Source organism: Rhinolophus sinicus, linkage group LG18, assembly GCF_036562045.2.
Source record: "Rhinolophus sinicus isolate RSC01 linkage group LG18, ASM3656204v1, whole genome shotgun sequence".
In the NCBI taxonomy this organism is placed as follows: Eukaryota; Metazoa; Chordata; class Mammalia; order Chiroptera; family Rhinolophidae; genus Rhinolophus; species Rhinolophus sinicus.
Genome location: NC_133767.1, coordinates 3,284,413 through 3,308,377, shown reverse-complemented (window position 1 = coordinate 3,308,377; position 23,965 = coordinate 3,284,413). Strand labels below are relative to the sequence as shown.

At 46.6% G+C, this 23,965-nt stretch overlaps 1 protein-coding gene across 1 annotated transcript in view; it reads left to right on the top strand.

The window, feature by feature from the left end:
* Positions 1–23,965, top strand: part of IQCK (IQ motif containing K) — a 77,513-nt gene that overhangs the window by 28,917 nt on the left and 24,631 nt on the right. Inside the window, exon 7 of the mRNA XM_019751654.2 lies at positions 7,837–7,921. Coding sequence (XP_019607213.2) covers positions 7,837–7,921 — 85 coding nt within the window. The remainder of the gene's footprint in view (positions 1–7,836; positions 7,922–23,965) is intronic.

The window sequence follows — 23,965 nt, the reverse complement described above, 5'->3', positions numbered from 1 at the left end:
TGGGACTGAAAATGCTCATGCCTTCGACATGGCACGGGAAACAGAATGCCTTTCACACTAAAATCATAATTCAGTGGTGTCACGTCAGAGAATTTGCCGCCACGCCCTGTTGCAAGAAGAAAAAAATCCTTTAAATTTATTCTGTTTTATGGCAAATTTCTATCTCAGTAATTTCAGAGGCCAGAGAGTCCCATGAGGGTAATAAATTGTGTTTGCTCTTTATATTAGCATTCGTCTTCAAACAGGAAGGAAGGAGGGCTGTTTCCTGAACTTGGGACACGCTGGGATGCATAAATCTTCTTCTCAGTGCCTCCCTCTTGGGTGGGTGGCCCCTTCTCTGAGGCAGACTGTGCTGCTGACTTTCCTTCTTCCTGTTGTTTCTAGGTGACTCTTTGGAAACAAGCTCAGGGAGCCCGGGCGAGATAGCGTGGCAGACACACCTGGGGCCCAATCTTAGCTCTGCCAGTTATTGTTAGTGTTTCAGTTTCTTTAGAAATCACCACAACATTGGTGGCTTAACACAAGAGAAACTTCTTCTCTTGTAGTTCTGGTACAAAATCAGAAGTACAAAATCAGTTCCTTCTGGAGGAAAATTTGTTTGCTTGCCGGTTCTAGTTTTTGGAGGCCACCTGTCTTCTGGAGGGCTCGTGACCCTTCCCTGCATCCCTCGGACCATTTCCTTCTGTTGTCACCTCTCATCCTTCTATAGTAGAGGGCCTCCCTCTCATGAGGACCCTGTCATTGGGCCTAGCTGGATAATCGCAGGATCCTTAATCACATCTGTGAGGTCCCCTCTGCCAGCTGAGGGGACATGTGTATCACAGAGCGTGGGGACTGGATGTGGACATCCTGGGCCCCGTTATGCACCTGCCACAGTCGGTCTCCTGGAGCAAATCCCTTCACATCTCTGAGCGCGCTCCTATCTTCTGTACCGGGTGGGCGCAAAGAATACCTATGTTGAAGGGTGCTGTGAGGGTTAGAGACGGTATTAGAGTTCCTTGTTGCAAGCCACAGAAATTTCACGGCTATTGAAGAAAAAGGGTACATATTGGAAGTAAGAAGGTAACTGACAAACACGAAGGGAAAGGTAAGGGCCTGGCCTCAGAAAGCAGGTCTAGGGCTCGCGGGAACACAGGCCAGCGACAGCTCTGCCAGGAAGGCGCACTAGTCTTTGTCTCACGACTCCTGTCCTGGGAGACAGCCTGTGCTGGGCTCAGCGTGGGTCACAGGAGAGGGGGGCACTGTGACCCAGATTCCCCGTGCCTGCCCCCAGCTCGGGTGGGGGACAGCGGCAGGGCCAGATCTGAGGGCTGACCTGCAGAGAGGGGAGGGGATGGTGGGCAGAAACAAGGCCAGATACCGACTACGGAGGCTCAGAGTAGGCATTCAGAGAATGACAACTTTTATTTTATCCTTCGTCTTAAGAGAACAGTAGTTACCGCTTGAGCAAAGTGAAGTGTGGGGAGGAGAATGAGAAGAAAAAAAAAAAAAAAAGTTGGGGTGTCTGCATTTGACCTCACTCTGCTACCGATCAATTCTGCCATGAAAGGAAGTTCTCTGTTTCCTTATCTATAATGTGATTCATTCATGTGAAAATGTTGACTGAATGCCTGCTTTGTTCCGGGCACTTTTCTAGGTATGGTGGATAGAGTGTAGAATGAGAGACAGAGATAGAGAGAGAGAGAGAGAAAGAGATAGTTTTGGGCCCCATGAAGTTTGCATGGTAGTGGGAAGACGTAATAACCAAACTCAAACTTACTGTCTAATGTGAAGAAGATCCATGTGCTTTGAAGAGAAATAAAGCAGAGTAAGTGGGTAGAGGGTGGCAGGGCTGGAGGGAGGTGGCAGTGTTTCAGATAGAGTTGCTTGGGACAGCTCACTTCTCTAAGGAGGTGATGTGGGCACAGAGGCCTGACTGACAAGCGGAGGGAGCCAGCCTTACAAAGATCGGAAGGAAGAATGTTCCCGGTGCAGGGAACAGCCTCATGAAGGCCCAGAGACAGAAACAGGCTTGGCCAGTGGGGCCAGAGGCGTTGAGGGATGCCCAGAGTGGCAGGAAATGGAAGCAGAGAGGTTGGCCAGGCTACGCCCAGCCATGATAAAGAATCGGGATTATTCCTTTTCTTTGGAGTGTGATTGGAAACTGTTGTAGGGTTTTGAGCAGAGGAGCAGGGTAATCCAGGTTTTCTGTTAAAAAGATCACCCTGGCGGCTGGGTGGGGAGATGACGACAGAAGTCAGCTCCGACATTGCCGGGAGGCCAGTGAGAAGGCAATGGAAGGCAGGTAATGGCACCTGGGAGTGGAGGAAGGAAGAAGAGGTTGGATTTGGGGTACATTTTGATGTTGGAACCAAGGCTTGTTGCTGGATCGGACGTGGGGCGAGAGAGAGAAGTGAAGGGTGCCTGGAGATTGCGGGCCTGAGCCCCAGCCCCAACTGTCTCTGATTCAGGGGTCCCTGAACTTGGAAGAGGGGGAAGTGACCTCTTTTTGTCCCTAGCCTTAGTCTCTAATTGAAATTTAGCCTCTCTGGATTAGGAATGTAGGCAGCAAACCTCGGTGGTATCTGCAGTCCTTCGTCACCAATAGCAAGCGGGTATTTTCACCTCACGTTACAGTGGTTGCAGGGATGGCAAATGTCATTTACACTTGTCCCTTCATTCAAATTACAGCAATTAATTGACCTGCCATTAGCTTTTCTTATTTACTGCTTAGTTTAGAAGCACATTTATTACTATATCACCAACTCTTTTTTTTTTAACATTTTGATAACTGTATTTCAGTATAATTGGTTTGCTGTGTAATCTTACGCATTTACTTTTATGTTTTTAAAAACATTCCGAGAAGGACTCCCACTGCCAAAGTGGAAAGGGGTCCATGGCAGAAAACAAGTGACGATCCCCCGCAAGAGGTTTGGAAGGGGTGGGGAGGCTCCTTCCCTCCACCCCCTACCCCTTCTTGCCTGGGCTCACCATTTGGAGCAGGAGGAGGGAGACCAGGGAGGAGGCAGGTCTTTTTATGATTTTCCTTAAGTCACATTAGAGAAAATATGTTATTAGTTACAACGAGACTAAGGAACACAGCAGTCGGGGCATATTTATGAAAAAACGTAAGTCTCACAGCCCTTATTTTTAAGGTGGTGATACCAACAGCCCGCGAGTGAGCATGGTCTCACAACGTGCTGTTTACGGGCGCCGGTACCTGGACCCATGTGCAGCTGCCAGTGATGGGGTTGGTAAAATGGGGCTCGACTCTGTTTACCTAGGAGAGTGATTCAGCCTGATGCTGGGGTTGTAAGTGATTGTTGGTCTCCCGGGTGAAGATCAGGAAGGGGCCAGAGCAAGATGTCCTCCTGTCACGCCCCAGGAACATTTCTAAACGCATTCTAAGTCTGTCGGAGTCGCGCAGCTGGCTGTCCCTTACTGGGTTTGGAGCTGTTCCTCTCATCACGGCAGGCTGGGATTGAAAGAATCCCGAGATTCCCCCCTAAGGGCCAGTCACTCTATGTCTGCAGGGACCGTCCCAGGTGACGTCTATTGTACTTCTTCCAAATTTTTGAAGTTCATGGCTCAAGAATGTTTGGGAAACCAGTTAAGGCTGAGCACAGGTAATCTCTTTTGCTGAATACGGTGGGTGGATATTAGCAAGTACTGGGCCCTTGAAAGGCTTGGGGACTGATGGTTGAGTTCGGGCCTATGTCATTTTGTAAATAGTTTTTGCGTCTGGTTGGGCTCTCACATTCCGAGAAAACAACTTAGTCTCTTAACCTAATGAAAAGTGGATCGAATTGGATCCCAAGATTCAGTATTTAATACAAAGCAAGCTTTTCTCCTTTCTGCTTTATTCTGCTTAAATTTTGGGTGGTACCTCTTGTCTTAGAACTGGATGGAGAAATTAATAAAGACTAACTTCTCAGATTCCCTTATGTGTTTTGTAAGGATGCTGTAGCTTCTTTAGGTCCCGCAGATCTTTTACGTAGCATCCAAAAAAAGGGGAAAGAATTGTGTGTGTGTGTGTGTGTGTGTGTGTATTTACACATACACAATCAAAAATTAATTCATGTTCCTTCTCAAAATTACAGCATGATTCTTGAGATTCAGATATCTTTAATTCACATGAATTAATTTGAGAAAGAAGAACATGACAAATGAGCAGTACCAATGAAACAGTTCTTGCAAGCATGGTCAGCGGTAGTTTTGCCCATTGGGGCACACAAGCCCGTCTGCTCTGGGAATGTCCATTTTTAGCCCTTGAGGAGCCCCAGCTGCCTTCCCCTGTGATTGACATGCTGCTGTGATTGACATGCTTGTCTCCTCCCCCTCCTGCATCCTTCCCCTGTGATTGACATGCTTGTCTCCTCCCCCTCCTGCATCCTTCCCCTGTGATTGACATGCTGCTGTGATTGACATGTTTGTTTCCTCCCCCCTCCCTGCATCCTCAGTGATGAGCAGCGGCCTCTACTCAATCTCTTATTTTTCTTTGACCTGAAGCCAGTTGCACTGATTCCAAAAGAGAGAAAAAGGCCTGGCATGGCTTCCCTGCCTTCCAGCTGGCCTGCTGAAATGATTGATAATTCCCAGGGACTACTTCTCCAAAGATTAAGTCCTTTTCATTTGGCCTGATTTACACTGGCATTCTCATACTTATTCTTGGTTTGAGAACTAGACAGCGCCCATTATTTCGCCCTGAAAGCAGGGATGTCACTAAAGGTGGCTTCATATTACCATTTAAAGGCCTATTAGAAATCTCATTTCGCTTTTTGGAGATGTCATTGTGATGCAAAGCGGTGGAGGGTTTCATTACTGGTGAAAGCCCTTTGTTGGGCGGGCCCAGCCTGTTGTGTCCCCAGATTTGCCGTTCTCTGTCCCTGCTGCTATTCCCAAACAGGAATACGGTTACTCTGAGGATTTCATGACATCAGTAGAGAAAAACATCCTTAACACAGGAAAATTGCAGCTGAACAGAAAGGCGCCATCGAATCTCCCCCAGATCCGAGCGACAAACTCCACTTTGTTCTGCTGCCCTGACATCGGATTTCCCCGAGGAGCTTCCGACAAATGAATACCTGCCAAGTTATTACTGTAGGGATTAACGAAGAGGGCATTTTCTATGATTACGGCTCGCTCCCCCGCCCCTCATTTTTTTCTTGTAGGCAAGGGACAGGGCTGTCCTCTGCTAACACTGGCAGCTGCGAGACCCTGTGTTCCCTACCAGCGACCTCGCCAGCTGCCCTCTTCTCTTTGGGCCACTCTCTGTTTCCTGGCCGGTTTGCATTCTCAGCCGGAAATAGTCAGTGACCTTGAAAGCAGCAGTTCATCCCTCTGTGCCTCAGTTTCTTCACTCTAAAAGAAGGTTGACAGTCACTCCTTATTTTGAGAAGATGGAATGGAACCACGTGTAGAAGAAAGTGCTGCCACTGTGTCAGGCACAGAGGCCCATCCCACAAGTATTTATTGAGTGTCTACTATGTGCCAGACGGCCTAAGTGCTGGAACGACCAGAAAATACAAACCCAGGCCCCGTCTCTGCCCTCGTGGAGCCTTCAGTCCAGTTGAGGATTTGGGCCGTAATTAGATAATCACACAGATTTCTCTCTTCAAACGGGGCCAAGGACTAGAACGGAAAATTGCACAGAACTCCCCTGGGGCCTGGCCTAATCAAAAGGCGTCTTTCAGTAGCATCTGAATGGAGATGGGAAGACAGAATAGGGTGAATAGGGAAAAAGAGGTGTGAGGCCCCACCACCCTAAGGTCCCTTTGAGCAAATCAGGAAAAGGTGCCCTTCACCTAGGGCAGATGGAGCCTGCGCCCTTGAACGTGGCTTGGTGAGCAGAGCCTGGGTGGGGTTTCAGCACCTCTGGCCCGTCTGTGTGACCTGGAGCAGAGGACAACCTGTACAACTGTATGCAGTGCCCCGGCTGGGGGTGAAAGGACACTGGAGGCAGAGGGAGGTCTCTGCAAAGGTCCTGAGGTGAGGGGCACATTGGAGGAGATGAAAAGGGCCGGCTCGTCTGGAGCACAAGGAGCGAGGCTCGTGGCAGGGGATTCTGCAGAGCTGTCAGGAAGTATCATATCAGCTCGTGTTAACACACGATGCCCTTCTCCTAGCTTCATTGCCCGCACCCCAAAGTCTCCAGAGAAATGTCAAGGTCTCTCCAGAAGCAGTTGGTTTTTGACTGTGAGGGAGAATTCCTAACGGGCTGGGGTTCGTTGGTGTCACACAGCTGAGCTTTAGAGAATAAGGACAGTGGACGAAGGGAGACATGTGACGTGGAGAGCAGGGAGCCTGTGCACCTCCAGTGGCAGCCCTCCCACAAGACCCATATTAGGCGAGGAGTGAAAACCAAAACAGAACCAGGGGAGAAAGCCAAACGTCGTGCAAATGAAAATGGAAACAGAACATTAAGGAAAGGTTCCTAAACGTGCTGTCATTTTGAGGGTGTAATCATCTCTAGAGAAGTAGAAGAATCTCCTTTACTTGGTGTCTTGGAAAGGAAAACCCTGCGTGGCCGGAAAACCAGCCCCTGGCAACAACACTGCCCGCTAGAAATGGTCCTGATAACCCCCAAGGTTCTTCCCGGCTTTGATTTCTTTGATTCTAGAATAACTCAGAGCATTCATTCACTCATTCATTCATTCATTCACACAAATACACTGTATCAAGGGTGGTGGTTGTGGTGGTTGTGGTGGTGGTTTTTAAGTCAAAGTTTAGAGGGAAATAAAACCCAGATCCTGGAGGAGCGTGTACTACTGCCAGTTAGCTCTGCAGCCTGTGCCAGGCTGGGCATCTGCAAGTGTTTGCCCAGCGGAGGTCTGGCGTGAGCACGGCATCGTGGGGGAAGCCTGGGCTTTGGGATTGGATGGGTCTGGGCCCTGAGTAGGCCCCCTACAAGCTGTGTGACCTTGGGCAGGCTAGTCAGCCTCTCTGTACTTGGGAATCACTGTAAACTCACATGATGGCTGTCATTAGGAAGAGCTGTGAGGCCTGGGCACTTGGGAGCCCCTCATTTGTTTCTGGGGATCCCGCCCTGGGAACAGCCTCCTTGTGACCCACGTCCTTTCCGGGGTTTATTTCTTTGTAATATGTCTGAAATGTTTTGCCTCCAGCTTTTCCGAGGTAGCTGTGCTTTGGGGAAATGTAAGGAACCAGAATTAAGTCAGACTCGTAAGCTCTTGTCAGCGGTTAGTATCTCTATTAAACTTTGTGTGGAGAGGAGGGAAGGGCATTTAGCCATGGTTTTTAAATGTACTTATCTATGATCAAGAGTGACATCACGATCTGAAAAATCCCACAAGAGCCGACACTGTCAAATGACACAGCACTTGAGATATTTTATTGCTTATTAAGATGTAATAACAGGGCTTTTAAAAAAGGCTTGAATTTAAGCCACATTAAACTGGAATGTACACCGATCAGAGATACATTCCAGTGTTTTGCTTTTCGGAGAGAGACGGACTACTTAATTCCCCTTCTGTAGAAAGGTGGGAAGAGCCCTTTATTATGTCTTAGTCAGAATGCAGTGTGTAAAGGTTACTTCTGCTCTGTCTCTCGCTCTGTGCCCTCATAGCCTTACGTTGTACCTTCAGGACTAACCGGCAACTTGACTAAACTGAGTCCTTCAAAGCAGATCATGCTGCTTAAAAACCAAAAACCCATCCCAGATTTTAAAAGAAAACATGCTAAGTCGAGCCTAAACTTTTCTATCAAAAAAATGAGATGGTTGCTTCCTAAGAATGGGAATGGATGCGGCACTGCGTGAGACGCCCTGTGTTGTCAGAGTTCCCGCAGAGGCTGAGGGACAGATTCTCACGGGCATATGACCATTTTGTTGCTTTTCAGCCCACGGCCGCCAGTCCCGCTGTCTCTCCTGCTGACAGAAGTGGAAGCAGTTCTGCGCATTCAGGCCTTCTGGAGAGCTTATCAGGTAAGAGTCACCTGCAATTACGGCATTTGGCCTGATGGAGAGTTTTTGTGATTGGGAGGCCCCGGGGAAACGCTTAGATGAATTTGAAACAGGCTGTTAGAGCCCAGACCTCAGAAACAGGATTCTCTATAAACTAGTTCTCAAGCGTGGTTTAGAATTTTTGCCAAACTTTTTTTGCAGTTATCATTAAGAGTGCTCTCCGACCTTAATGGGTCAACCCTTAATGGGTTTGCTGGCCTGTGTTACCCGAAAAAGAATATCACATGCATACAGAGAGCAGTACACGTTCATGTTGGAAAAAAAAATTAGCACATTCGGATGAGTCAGACAAAGCAAATAAAAATTGTCAAGTCACCGATAACGGGCGCCCAAAGATGATCGTGTTTGACATTTTGGCATAAACGTCTCCAAACCTTAGCAGAATAACACACAAATACCTATCATACAGAAAGTAACCTTTCCTTTTAAAACGTGTCTTTTCTAACCACTTTTGGGTTGGCTCTTTCCAGTTTATCATTATTACAAGAAACGCTGCACTGCATATCTTTGTAGCTGTGCTTACTCATTTGCCTGATTGTTGATATGGGAGGAATTCTAGAAGTGGGATTTCTAGGTCCAAAGATGAGTTTCTTTCTGAAGCTCCTGATCCATTTTGTCGTGTTGGCCCTTCAGGAAGGACGGACTTTTACAGATTCTTAGGGAGTGGCATGTGTGTCTCCTGTACAACAGTTCTGAGTCATTGGCTGTTAGAGCGTCAGCGGCAATAAGCGTCTAGGTCACCATGCAGCTGCCATCCGAGGTTGCAGAATGGCTGCACCCACATCTGAGTGTCAGATATCGGGGGGACGCGTTTAGATGTGATATCAGTGGTGACAAACATTACCACAGGAGAAGGTCCCCGTGGATTTACAGGGAGGCCAGAGATCCCCGTATGGATTCACTCCTCAGGGCTGCTGTAGACGAACTAGACAGAGGCGAAGGCCCTGGCAGACAGTTACCCATCAAGAAGGTAGATTGAAAAACGAAATAAAAAAGAACAACAACAAAAAAACCCAAAAAAACAAAGAAAAAGAAAAAAAAAGAAGTTAGATTGATTCTAATGAGCTGCCATCAGTTAATCAGCAGAGTATCTGTTACGTGACCGTTAAATGGGACCGTCCTTGATTACAAGGAGCTTACTGTCTGCAGTGGTGTTGTCCAGCCGTTCATTCCACTCCCTTTGTACTTGGCACATCCCTAAAAATGTGGGTGGAAGCCAAGTGTGAAAGTCAGATAATAGACGTGCACGTTGTAGGGAACAGTCTGTTCCCAAAGAGTTAAAAACTCTCTGCTCTTCTCTGCGATTTGGTTATAATCTTTGATGACGCAGGTTTTCAGCATTTCATGCATAGTTTATAAACGGGTCTTTTTCCTCCATAATTGCACACCAGTCACTTAGCTTAAATTCAGTGATGTTCAGCCCAGGCCACAGACTCCTGGCTTCCACGTGCTTCTTGAGTTCCATTTTTATCATCGGTGTGCTTCATTTGTGAGACTTACACTTTTTACACTACAATCAGCAGTTCCGCTTTTCTGTTTTCTGTTCCATTTTATGAAATAATAGAGCAAAATGCAATAAAATAGTGATTTTCAGATTTTGTTTCTGTAAAACAGCAAAGCCCTTTCTTCAAACCAAATCATACCCAGAAGCCTGGTATGTGACCAGTATGTGACCACAAGAGGGACATGCTGTCCCTGATGCTTCGGTGCAGTAAGACCGCACCCCCACCCCCACTCCCACTCCACACGGGGGTCCTGGGTTGTGGGCACAGAATGAGCATAGCTGTCAGACAGCTGAAGTCCACTCATCATCACGCCAACAAATGCTGCCATGTGAAAAGACGCCCAGACGGCTCACAGTTGACCTGTGGCTGTGGCACCGTCACTATCAAAGCTAGAAATGTTCCCCAAGGTACGAACGATGTTGGGGGTGGGGTCAGTGTATACCACGTGGAAGTTTAAGGTGCTCCAAGTCAAGCATCTCCTGTGCTCAAAACACAACTGAGGAAGGAGGCCAAGTGAGGGAAAAGGGCCTAAGTTGTCACTAGAAGGAAAAGATGTCTGATGTATGGGGTGACCTTGGAAGGTTCCATGGAAAAGAGGGACTCAATCCCAGTCTTAAAAGAAAGATGGGGCGCTGGAGTATCAGCTGGGACCAAGAGACTCTCCCAGAGAGAGGAAATAGCATGTGTATATTATACCATTAAAAAAAATGGAAACAGACTGTGTATTTTCAACAGCTACACACGCACACACCCCTCCCCCCCATGCATAGGGAGGAACCAGAGCAGCCTGACAGCAGCGGGCACCTTGGGCTGCTGGGGACGAATTAGGGACCCTCTAGCCTTGTATGCACTGAACAGATTTTTTACAAAAAGAACATAGTATGATTTTCATTAATTAAAAATTAATGGAAGCCATGCGATCATCTCAGTGGTTGCAGAAAAGGCATTTGGCCACGTCCAACAAGCTTTCATAATAAAACGCTCAACAAACTGGGGACAGAAGAGACCTTCTTGCACCTGGTAAAGGGTCTCTAGGAAACCTCACAGCGACAGCGTCCGTGCTGGTGAACGACGGGCTGTCCCCCTTACGGGAAAAAGAAGGATGTCCTCTCTCTCGCCGTTTCAAAGAACCTTCAATTGAAGGTTCTAGCCAGGGAAATCAGGCAAGAGAAAGAAACAAGGCATTCAGATTGGAAAGGAAGCAGTAAAAACTCTCTCTATTCGTCCATGATACGATCTTTTATATAGAAAATCCTAATTCACTGAAAACTAACTGGAATGAACAAGTTGTCGAGGTTGTGTTGCTGGAAACCGGCCACAGGACAGAATTCACTACACACCCCATAAGCTGACCAAGCCGTGGATTTATGAAAAGAAAAGAAGAGAGAGCCCTCCTGAAGTGGCGGGAGCGGGCAGGCCAGGAGAAGAGCAGCTGCACTGGAGAACAAAGGCTTGGGAATCTATTACTTTCAAAATGAGGGTGCGAAATAGTCAAGTTTTGGGGGTGATGTTATAGGCGTTCCTGGGTGGGTCCTCACTGACCACCCCTTCCCGCCGGAGGTGGAGTTCTCTTGTCCTTATTTGTCCCTTGTGGAAACTGGTGTGATGACGCAGGGCGAAGGTTTCCCCTGCCCGAAATGCTGGTAATACTAGAATCTATTACAGTGAGCTCAGGGTCACCTTGACAGGCAAGATGGCGTCCTGGGCCTGCTGGCGGCCCCGAAATCGGGCTGTAGCCCGTCCGGCAGCTGCACTTTTTCTTCTGGATGATCTCATCCCCTCTCTCCTTTGTCTCTCCTTGCTTCCTCCCTCTCTCCCCACGGCCCTATTCTCTCTGCCTATGGTAACAGTTGTAGGATATAAGATCAATATACAAAAGCCAATTGTATTTTCTTATACTTAGCAATGAACTATCCGAAAATGAAATGAACAAATTAAGAAAATTCTTCCCCTTTAAAAGGGTGAATTTTATGGTATATGAATTCTATATCAATAGAATCTATATAAATATAAAATAAACAAATATTATGGGGAAAATAATATGAAACAAGCCATTGTTTTATTCCTTTTGACCTTGTGTTCTTCGCGTACTGACTTTTGGCAGAATCAAATACGGCTTTTTGGTTTTCTCAGTAACAACTCAAGATCCCATGACTGAAAAAAGGGGTTTTTAGGAATTCACGAAGTGTGTTCTCACAGCCAGGACTCCCATAAACTCCCTCCTTACACACTCCCATGTAGTTTTTACTGCACGTCACCATGAAGGTTTTTTTTTTTTTTTTTTTAATTAACAAAAACTTTTACTTGTAATTTCTTCAACACCATGATGGAAAAATATAACCTCTGTCAAATTTTTTGGTGTGTGGTAAAACATACGTAACATAAAATTTACCAACATTAACTATTTTTAAGTGTACAGTTCAGTGACATTCAGTACATTTGCGTGGTTGTGCAACCATCACCACCATCCTCTCTAGAATTTTTCCCATCTTTCAAAACTGAAACTCTGTCCCCACTGCACAGGTGACTCAGTGCCAGCCGGACACTCCAATGTGGCGTCCTTCTGGCTGCAGAGATTAGTTCATGATGCGGAGGGACCTCAACCCGGCCAATCCCACCTCGTGCACCTCCGTTCTGGGACCTCATGGGAGTTGCCGGGACACAGCAGCTCACTTTGCAGTGGGGTCTCAGCAGGCATCTTGCTTCTGGAGAGCCTCCTGGAGAAGGGACCCCAGGGCAACAGAGCTGAGGGGCAGGTGAAGAGCTGAGCCCCAGCACATGAAGCACCTGGATGACTCAGCTGTACCAGTGAATCCTCTTCAGGATGGATCTCTGTCCCAATCGAGAGGCCTGACAATTACAATTTCCAACATAGAAATTTCTAGACCCTGGATTACCTGCACGTGAAGGAAATGATTGGCACAAAGTGAAAATCTGGGTCCATTCATGCACAGCAACCATCCCAGCTCGTCCCAGGGCAAGGCTGTGGCCTGCGTAGCTGTAGTCTCGGCTGGAGGGCAGGGGCTTCCCCCAAGGAGCAAGTTTTTCTAAAATCTATTTTTTTATTGTTGAAGTAATACATTACTGTTGTGGGGAAAAAACAGATAATACATAAAAGTGTTTTTTAGGGATATGGTGTATTCATCATCATTGTAGAATTTTTTTTATTCATACAGGATTTTTTTTTTTTTTTTCACAATAGCGATGAGAAACACTGTTTTGTGCCTGCTCTCTGCCCTTAATGCTAGACTGGAAATAACCTTTTTTTGTCAGTACACAAAGGCGTATCTCACAGATTGTAATGGCTTCGTCATAGACCTTTCATGAATGCACTGAACCATAATTTATTTAACTGTAGTCGGTTGGACACCCTAGTTTTCTCTCCTGTATAAAGTATATTATGAAAAACATTCTTATTCGTATGTTGTTGCACACTTACCTGATTTTTCTCTGTAAGTGGAATTGATGGCTCAAAAAGTCAGTACCTTTTTTCAGAGTTTGATAATTATTGCTCAATTACCCTCCAGAAAGGCTAGAGTCTAGCCTGTAGTTCGATATACACGCACCATCAATGTATGCAAGTGGGCCCTTGGTGTAGGTTTTGATGGCAGAGTGGAGAGAGGAAGAAGAAAGAGGTTGTGAGTCTGAAGCATTCCTGGGGAGGATGGAATTGCGTGGACACTGCTAGAGAGTATCAGTGGGTATGGCTATTGTGTCCAGTTGCGTGGGTTGTGCACTGTACAATTCTCAGGGTCGGGGGTACCATTTGCAATCATATACAGCAGACATCTGAAGCTCCACAAAGCCTGGAAAATGGATTGAGTGACCACTTGGTACACTTTTTTTTTCTTTTTCTTTTAATCCCGTGGGCTTAGGCAGCTGCTGGCCTGTAAGTGTGTAACCGTGATAACTGGAGGCTGGATGAGACAGTGAAGATTGTATCTATAATACAGTCTAGAAGCACTACGGTTTTGATCCAGAATCTGAGCGTTTCCTTCCTGAAATTGTGCAGCATCTTTTAGATTAAGTGAAATATATAAACAATTAATATTCAATAATATAGCAGTTATTGAATAAATATTGGGCTTTTTTGCAGAAATAGAAAAACCCATCTTAAAATTAATTGGGAATCTCAAGGGATCCGGAATAACCAAAACAATCTTGAAAAAGGAAAAAGGAACAAAAGTGGAGGACTCATATTTCCTCATTTCAAAACTTATTAGACCTGCAGTAACCAAAACAGTGTGGTAGTGACGTAAAGACAGACACATAGATCAAGAAATAAACCCTCATGTATACGGTCAAATGGTTTTTGACAGGGGTGCCAAGACCATCAGTGAGGAAAGGACAGTCTTTTCAACAAAGAGTGCTGCGAAAACTGGATAGCCACTTGCAAAAGATTGAAGTTGGAACCTTACTTTAACACCATATACAAAAATTAACTCAAAATGGATCAAGGGCCTAAGTTGAAGACCTAAAACAGTAAAACGTTTAGAAGAAAACGGGACAAAAGCTTTAATGACACTAGATTTGGCAATGATTTCTTGGATATGACATCCAAAGCACAGGTAACAAAAGACAAATTAGACAAATTGGACTTCATGAAAATATAAAAATTTTGTGCATCAAAAGACACTGTCCAAGGAGGAAAAAAAGGAAAACCCACAGAATAGGAAAAAATATTTGTAAGTCATATATCTAATAAGAGATTAATATCCAGAATATAGAGAGAACGCCTAAAACACAACAATCAATTAAGAAATAGGCAAAGGACTTAGGCATTTCTGCAAAGAAGGTATAGGAATGGCCAACAGGTACATGAAAAGATTCTCAACATCACTAATCCTTAGAGAAATGCAAATCAAAACCACAGTGAGATATCACCTCACGCTCATTCAGATGGCTATTATCGACCCCCACCCCCCGCCCTCCCCTAAAAAAACCCAAAAAAACGGAAAACAAGTATTGGCAAAGATGTAGAGAAATTAGAATCATTGTGCCCTGCTGGTGGGACTGTAAGGTGGTGCAGCCAATGTGGAAAACAGTATGCATTAAATTCGAATTAAAAATAGAATGACCGTATGACCCTGCAATCCCTCTTCTGGGGACAGACGCAAATGAATTGAAAGCAGGGTCTTGAAGAGAGATTTGTGCACCCATGTTTATGGCAGCATTACTCACAAGAGATAAAATGTGGAAGCAACCTCCGAGCCACTGACAGATGAATGGATAGCAAAATGTGGTGTATATATAATGTATACAATGGAGTATTATTCAGCTTTCAAAAAGAAGGAAGTTCTGTCACACTCTACAACGTGGATGCACCATGAGGACATAATACTCAGTGAAAAAGGCCAGGCACAGAAGAACAAATACTGTAGGATTCCACTTACATGAGGTACTTAGAGTTGTCAGCGTCATAGAAACAGGAACTTGAATCATGATTGCTGGGGGCGCGGCAATGGGTAGTATTCTTGTTTAACGGGGAGAGAGTTTCAGATTTACGAGGCGAAAGGTTGTGGGGATGGATGTGGTAATGGTTACACGACATTATGAATGTATTTAATACCACCGAATTGTATACTTACAATGGTTAAGACAGTAAATTTTATGTTACATGTATTTTACCACAATAAAAAGAAAAAAAACCATGAGATGGATGTTGAGGTGTGTTTTGATTTAACTTGACTTTTTCCGCCCTGAAAAGCCACTCCTTTTTCCGTAGAGATGACCTATATAGTTAAGTAGAAAATGGATAATGAAAACAAGCCAGGATAAAAACTAAGCAACTATGAAAAGGCTCTTCAGAGAATACAAAGGACAGGCTTGTTGTTCTTCCCATATTTTTCTGCAGAAATTCCAGCTTGCGGCTTTGCACTTAGAGGAAGAGAACGTGTTCTCCACTTCAGGCAGCTGGCTGGGCTATCAGGCACGGCAGTTTTTACTTTGAAAGATCACTTGACATTCTCATCCTTCGCCTTCGCTTTCTTGTTCTCGAATGTTCTGGCTGAATGGAAAGACTTGTTTTATATTTTCAATGTGAAACATGCCCTGTGGCGACTTGTTAAAAACGGGAGCTCCGACAGCAGACAGATCTGTTTGAATCCTGGTATGTTCCATCAGGTTATTTAGCTTCTGAACCAGTTTCCTGTCAATAAAATGGGAATCATGATAGTTTGCCTGTGAAGATTGAATCAGATAGTCAGTGCCAGGCACATAGTAAATCCACAGTAACTATTAGTTCTGGTCATCGTCGTCATTATTGTGTCACTGGTTCTATTTTCCTTAATAAGGCACCTTTTCAAAAGCCAGCCAGTAGCGTCCTCGTACTTCAGGGACCCCAGGCTTCTGTCCAAGGGCCTTTGCACTTGCTGCTCGTGCTTTGCATCTGCCTTCCCTCCCTTCATTCCGAGTTCTTGGGTGTCCCTCCTGGTCACTCTTCCTAAACTAGCACCCTCCCATGACTCTCCAGCCTCTTAACAGCGCTGCATGTTCTGCCCCAAGCTTACTGTATTGGATCCCTCGCTTGTCGCGTGCCTGTCGCCCTCGCTAAGGCATGAGCCCCAGGAGGATAGAGGTTGTTTGACTTGTTCATCCTGTATCCCCAGCCCCAAGAATACTGCCTGGCGCATGTTAGGCATTTTGTAACTACGTGTTTTAGTAAATAACTGACTCCCTTCTTTGATCCCTGTAATGAGGGAATTTGAAACGAAGAGGAACGAACGGTATTGTTCCATTTTGCAGCTCCTTCTCAGGGATTGACACGGGCTCGTAAGCCTGGCCTTCTGTGGGCTGATGCAGCCGGGCCCTTGACCTCGGCAGCTGTGCTTGGCGAGCTCCCAGACATTGCACTTCAGGGAAGTGTGTCCAGTTTATCCTTGGCCTTTGTGAACCACCTCTGCTCCAGGCCTTGTGATGTGCAGAAATGAAGTGTGCTGTGGGAAGTGACGATCCCCAAACAGGTGTGAACGGAGAACATCCGCTGCAGGCATCCGTCTGGTTGCACGCAGCAGTAGCCCCTTTCTGTTGTTTTTGAGCAGTATCCCACTGCAGAACCCCAATAAGAGGGAATTCTTAAACCTGGAGATGAATAAACACGTTAGTTTGACATAAGACTGGCCTAGTTCTGCCTGTGGGTTACAGTTGTCTCAAGCCTCACGATGTGTCAAGGTCATCCGTGGGAGGATTTTATTGTTAAATCCTGATGCCCAGGGCCTCGTCCCCTGGGGTTCTCGTTCATGTGACCACGTGAGAACAGGACATAGGCAGTTTTTAAAGCCCCCAGGTGACTCTCACATGCGGTGTTTAGACCCACTGATGAACTGGAATCGACTTTGCTCCCCACCAATGGGATGGTCCGGGACAAATCACCAACTCAGAATGTTTGTTCCTTCCCTTTTAAGTTGAGAACAATAATAGCTGCCCAATCTGGCTCACAAGGTTATCATAAGGACCAAAATATTTTTCAACCACAACACATGAGAAAGTGTTCTGTGCCCTGTGGATGCAGAAATGAGTGGTATTGCAGGTGGGACTTATCAGTGTCTTTCCTATTCGAAAAGTACCAGAGATTCTATTTCCCAAACAAATGAGACAGGTTGTCAAGGCCGGATGGAATGAGCAGTCTTGCTCTGTCAAGTTTATGTGTGCTATTAGAAGACTGCCCTGTGAGAGCAATGGGAATGCCACAAGCAGATGCAGGCGAGAAGTGGGATAAATATGCTCTTTTCCGAGACCACGATGGTGCTGATGGAACTGGGCACCACTGTAGACCACGGTCTTCAGCAGGATGGATGAAGTCACCATGTTTGCAGAAGGCAAACGCTGATGGGAATGGAAAGACAAGGCAAGCAGAGGCCTGGCACCAAGGGTACAATTGCAGAGCACAGCTCATGATCCAGTCTTTACAACGGCATGAGTGAGAGGATGGTCCCTTGTGACTGGCAAACCCCATAGGAAACGAGATGTCATTTTACAACCACACCTGACCACCTCTGAAAGCATTGGCAAGGAGCCATGCATGTATCAGTTTGGGTATGGAAAAATGAATGGCCACCTTTGTATGAAAAACGTCTCTTACGGGTATTGTTGTTGCACAAGAGCAGACAGACGAAAATCAGACCTGTGGAAATGATACCTCAGTTTGGGCTCTGTAATGGAATGCCACACACTGGGTAGCGTGATCAACAAACATTTACTTCTCACAGTGTCTGGTGAGAGTTCTCTTTCTGGCTTGCAGATGGCTGCCTTCTCGCTATAGCCACTCATGCAGAGAGAGAGAAAGAACACGCTCTCTGATTTCCTCTTAAAAGGGTACTAACCCCCTCATGAGGACCCCACGCTTGTGACCTCATCTAACCCTTACCAACCCCCAAAGGCCCCACACCCTGATACCATCACACCAGTGGTTAGGGCTTCAGTACATAAATTTTGGGGGGACAGCTACACTCAGTCCATAATGAGTAACTTAAAATATGAAAATCTCCATTCCTACTTTCCCCAAACCCCATTTCCTAGGTGAAACCATTGTTAAAACTTTGGTGTGTGTCTTTCAGTGGTTTTCCTTTGTATATATGAACATTTAGGTGTATTTATTATATTGTGATTTTTATAAATAGAGGCCCATAGTTGGCCACCCGCATCTTGCCTTTTCATCTAGCACTGAGGATAGCTTGCCACGTCAGCACACGTAGGTCTGTTCTGAGTATTTGTACCTGAAGGAAAGCACGCCACTAATGTAGTTAGTGGGTAGGAATTTGGCCAAATGTATTCTCACTTGGAATACTCCCAACCTAACATGAGCCCTGAGATGGCAGGACTGAAGAAACTTGTAGGAGTCAGTGTTGATTTTTATTTCCTCCACAAGTCCCCAAAATGCGTGATTGAAGGCCAGCTTCTTTCTTCCTTCTGCTTTCTCGTGGGTCTTGGTCTTCCCAGATTGTCGGTCAGCATCACGGCTTTCCTGACTTCCTCTTCCTCCTTTCCAGAGAGGGGCGTCTCCTGGCGCAGCTGTTCCAGGCAGGGGGGTTGGGGCGCATTTCCTCCTTTTGTGTGTGTCCTTAGCCATCTCTCTGGCTTTCCTCTGGGGACAGCCTCCGAACCAGGTGAGCCAGTGTCATTGAGGGCAGCCCTTCCGTTCTCAGGCTGGGCTTGGTGGTAGTCTCTGGATGACTTCTGATCTGGCCCAGACGAAGAGGGATGGTGGCTGGCACCGAAACAATGGCAGACAACTTGGTGTGAGTGACGTGTTCCCTGGGGAGGCTTTGCTGCCTAGAACTCCTGTTCAAGGCAATTATTTCTTTAATACTTTGCAATTTTTCAGGCTAATTTAAAGGCAGTATAGCACAAAGGCTAAATAAGCAAGCGGGCTGTACAATTCGATCAATTCATTCACTGATATTAAGTCACTAGTATTTATTGAGGACCTTCTAGGTGGCAGGCAGGCATTATTCTAGAGGCTGGGCTACTGCAGAGAGTAAGACCAGGTCCCTGCCCTCACAGAACTGGCATTCTTGCAATAGACTCTACACAGATATAAATAAATGCGTCATATTACATCAAGAAGTGTATCAGCTACTGTCACAATGCTGCTGCTTAACACACCAGCCCCAAACCCAATGGCTTACAACGTCTATCGATATCTTACTCACATGTCTGCAGATAAACCCGATTTCAGCTCCCCTCGGCTAGGTTTGGCTACATGTGGCTCTAGGCGGTTGGGTTCTATTTAGTTTTGTTCCAGGGTCTGCCATTCTTCTGCGATCAGTAGGCTCCCAGAGCCGTGCTCGTTTTACAGCAGAGATCAAAGCTCTCAAAAGGGATGAGCAGAACCACGCAGTGAGTCGTAAGGTTTAGGCTGGAAACTTCCCGCACATTCCATTGGCCAGAGCAAGTCACATGACCAACATCAGTGTAGCTGAGATGTTCACTCCTTACTACAAATAAATACCATGGAACAAAATAAAGCAAACTAAAGGGCTGGAGAGGCACAGCTACTCTTTTAGATGGTGGGTTTGGTCCAGGAAGGCCTTTCTGAGAACATGTTATTGGAGCCGAGATCTGAATGAGGTTCATTCTAGGCAGAAGGAAAAGCACGCGCAAAGGTCCGCGGGGGCAGCAGGAAGCTAGATGTGTTTGAGAACCGATATGAGGGCCAGCGGAGGTGATTAAAGTGAGCTGGGACTGAGGGGAGGAAGGTGGGAGAAGAGTTGGGACCAGATCGTGGGGAGTCAGTGGTGAGCCGTCCTCAGGATGTTGTAGCTTTGGATTGTGTTCTGACTGATGATAAGCGATGGTAGGGCCTCAATCAGAGGAGTGACACGATCCGACTTACTTTTCCTCAGGAAACTGGCGGTCAGCATCCACAATGACTCCCCAGCGATCCCCACCTGGTATTCACATCCCTGCGGAGTCCCCACAGGGGTACCAGGGTCGGTATGTGTTTCCAATAGAATATGGCAGAAGTAATGGTGTGCCACTTCAAAGGTTAGGTTATGAAAGACACTGCAGTCTTGGAGTCTCTCTCTCTGTCTTTCTTTCTCTGTCTGTCTGTCTGTCTGTCTTGGACCCTTCACTCTGGGGGATGCCGGCTGTCATGTCATGAGCAGCCCTGCAGAGATGCCTCCATGACAAGAAACAGAGGCCTCCAGCCCATAGCCGTGTGCATGAGCCATCTTAGGTGCAGCTCCTCAGCCCGTCACACCTTCAGGTGACTCGAGGCCCAGCTCACCTCCTAACTGTCACGTCATGAGAGACCCCGAGCCAGCACCATCCAGCTTAGCTGCACCTGGATTCCTGACCCTCAGAAATGGTGAAATAATAGGTGTTTATTGTTGTTTTAAGCCTCCAAACTTGGGGGGTGGTCATTTATTAGGCAGCAGTGGAAACTAACACGGTAACTCGGGCTGCTGTACAGAGTACAGATTGTAGGAGGATGAAAGCAGAAGCAGGAGAAAACGATCGTAATATCCACAGCCTTGCCACCCAAGCTGTGGTCCGTGGACCACGTGGCGTCATCTCCGTGTGGCAGCTGGTTGGACATGCAGGATCTAGGCCCCGCCCTAAACCACCTGAATCAGAATCTGTACCTTAGCAAGATGCCCATGTGAGTCATTGCTAAAGTTAGAGAAGTGGGGCTGTAGGCGACAGCCTGGGCAGACGTCCCACGATGGGGGTTTGAACTCTGGCTTACCAACCCCGGGACCTTCCGCGGGTGACTTAATTTTCCCGAGCCTCAGTTTCCTTTCCTGTAAAATGAAGATAATCACGTAACCCCTGTGTTGCCCTCATAGGGTCATACATGAGGGTGCCCATGAAGTGACGGGCACTAAATGCTGACCAGCCCAGTGCCTGGCACGTGGTCAGCGTCTAGTTAGCTCTTTGTTGTTAGTTAGCTGTTAGCGCTTTAACGACTAGATCTTGTCCATGCACTTTTCTTCCCTAAGACTATCTTCCTGATCATTTCCTGAGGTTGTTCCTTAATATTTTTTTTTGCATTCCCTGTCAAAGAAAATCCTGTTTTGCAAAACGTCCTTGAGCTCATCAGAAAGACCTTTGTTAGTGCCCAGCGTGATCCCAGCCATTCCCCAGAAGGAAGGCGCCTGGTTTCCATCATCGCCTCCCAGGCCCAGTTCTCAGGGCCACCCAGCAGGCCGAAATGGGCCACAGCACTAAAAATAGTGAGCTTGGGCTGCTTGGGACCCAGCTTCCCAGGCAGGTCCCTTCCCCTTCCCCCTGCCCAGCCCCGTAGTTGTTTCAGTTTACTCCAAGTTACACCTGTAAGTGGATTTTCCTTAATATGCCCAGGAAATGCTTTGCCCACTTGCCAGACTGTCTGCAAAAGTCCCCTTTTTATTTGCTGAATCATAACGTATCCCAAATAAGTGATGAAAGCTGACAAACCTAACTCCTAGGGTTGTGAGGAATAAATGAGAAAGCTGCATCTTAACAGGACTGGCTACAGAACCTGCAGGGCCCGGTGTAAATGAAAATGTAGGGTCCCTTGTTCAAAGTTATAAAGAATTTCTAGGTGGCGACGGCAGAGCATTCAAACAAGTGTGAGGCCCTTCTAAGCCCTGGCCTGGGTGACTGCCCGTGATGCCAGCCCGGCTTCCGAGGCACCTTCTAGCCTGCCTGGCACTTGGTACCGCAAAAGTCCTTTTCTTTAAAGCACTAACCAATTTCCCTCAAGGCACCGTTTATGAGCAGTAGATTGCACAGCTGCAGTTTAGTCCCTTCTGCTGTTAAGTCTTAGTGGCTCAAAACCATTGCAGTGGACTGTTTGTCACAATTCTCTGGGTTCACTGGGTGGTTCCTCTCCTGGTTTCTCCTTGGCTCACACATGGCTGCATTTGGCGGATGACCGGCTGGGCTGGAAGGTTTAAACTGGCCTCATGTCTGGGGCCACGGTGCTGGCTGTTGGGTAGGACACTGCAGTCCTCTTCCACACGGCCCTCCTCTCCGGTAGGCCGGCTTCCTGACATTATGGAAGGAACATTCCAAGGGGGCAGAAATGGAAGCTTCGAGCCTCTGGAGGCATAGACTCTGGAACCCGCGCTGCAACGCTTCCGTCACCTTCCATTGGGCAAAGTAAGCCCCGAGGCTCACCTACATTCAAGGTGAGAAGAGTGATGAGAAGAGGGGTTGCAATTCCAAAGGGGCAGGGGCTCAGGAGCTGCGATTTCTTGGGGGAACATTTCTCAGACTTCATCTGGCATCAGAATTACCTGGAGGGCCTGTTAACAGATTGCTGGGCACCCCACCCCCAAGGTATCTAGGTCAGTAGGACGGGGGTGAGGCCTGAGAATTGCATTTCAAACTAGTCTCGGATGCTGCTGTTTTGCTGCTAGTGGGGGACAGCAGGTTCAGAGCCACCCGTGGAGGGGTTCAGTGTGCACACGTACAGCAGTGGCTCTCAGCCTTGGCTGCATGTTGGAAACATCTGGGCAGCTGTAACTACATAAACGTCAGCTCTGGGTCTTCATGGTGAGAAAGAGATCAAAGCCTTGTGCAGTAATACGGCCTTGGCCTAATTTGCTGTAATTTAGCCCTATGCATCACTGGCAAGTTCACCGAATACCTCAAATGCTTTTGCAGCCTAATCATTCATTCCCTGATTATTTGGGTAAGAAACGCCGGATGAACTTTGTCTCTATTGTCATCAACTGAGCTGTTGGGGAAATTCCGCTTTTCCAAACATGTGGAAAGCCACTGTGATGTGGCTTTATTATTAAAGGGATTTTCAGGGGGGAAAAAAAGAAAAACTAGGTGTGGCTTCCTGGGAGAAGGCCTTCCTAAAACTGCCCTGAAAAGGCTACCCCACCAAAAAGGCAGCTGCTTCCTGAGTCACACAGATCCCACTTTCTGAGTCACACACTCATGGTCCGAGGCAGGCGTCCTAGATTCAGGGTTTAAGGATTTGCGATAATCAGCTGGCATCACATGAGTCAACTCTGAGACAGAGTCATACAGATGTTAGGGCAGCACGTCTTGGAGCATTAAGTCTCTTCCGTTAGAGTGGAGTTTCCCAAACTTTTCAGATTGTTAAATCAGCTGGAGTTCTTGCTAAACGTCCTGACTCCTTGGTTCCATCTCACATGGACTGAATCAGAACATGTGGGGTAGGAACCTGCGATTCTGTTTATGACAAGTGCCCTAAGTGACCTCAATATCATCAAATTTAGGGGATTGTGTTAAAATGGTAATATTTATGTAATACACGTAGAGAGGTGGAAGAGACAATAAGGGAAGCTGGGTGCTACAGTTCTAATGCCAACTCAAGGATAAAAGCAGGGGTTGGCCACCTATAGCCCGTGGACCAAGTCTGGCCCACTGCCTGTTTTTATAAATAAAGTTTTATTGGAACACAGCCATGTCCATTTTACAGAACACATTGTCCAGGGCTGCTTTTGTGCTGTAATGGCAGAGTCAGGTCTTTGGGACAGACACTAGATGTCCCATAAAGCTAAAAATACTTGCTATTTGACCTTTTCCAATAAATAAGCTTACTGATCCCTGGATAAAAGACATGACCTCCGACCTGGGAAAACTTGGAATCAGAACTACAGCCCTCCATGATTACGAGCTCAAAAGAAATCTGCCTCTGTGCTAGAGGTACAGGCCACACAAAAATGACCCAGAATTGTTGAAAGAGATGGAAACAGATCTATGACACAAACGGCAGCCCAGAAGAAAATGAGCTTGCATTATTAATATCAGGTGAAATAGACTTTGAGACAAAACAATTTTATGAGCGATAAAGAGGGCCCTTACTTAAGGATAAAGGAATAACTTATTTTCTATTGGATTTGACTTTTTTTTTCTAAACGCTATTCACAACGCGCGGAATTGAATTAACTTCTCATGGCCGTGCTGCAATCCCCATTTCAGAAAATCTGCTCTCGAGCCCATTCCAATCTCCCCTGATAGCCCCGAGTCAGTCCTCAGAGGCACCCTGTCACTGCAGAAGAATAGCTGTAACACCTCTACAATGCCAGGAAAT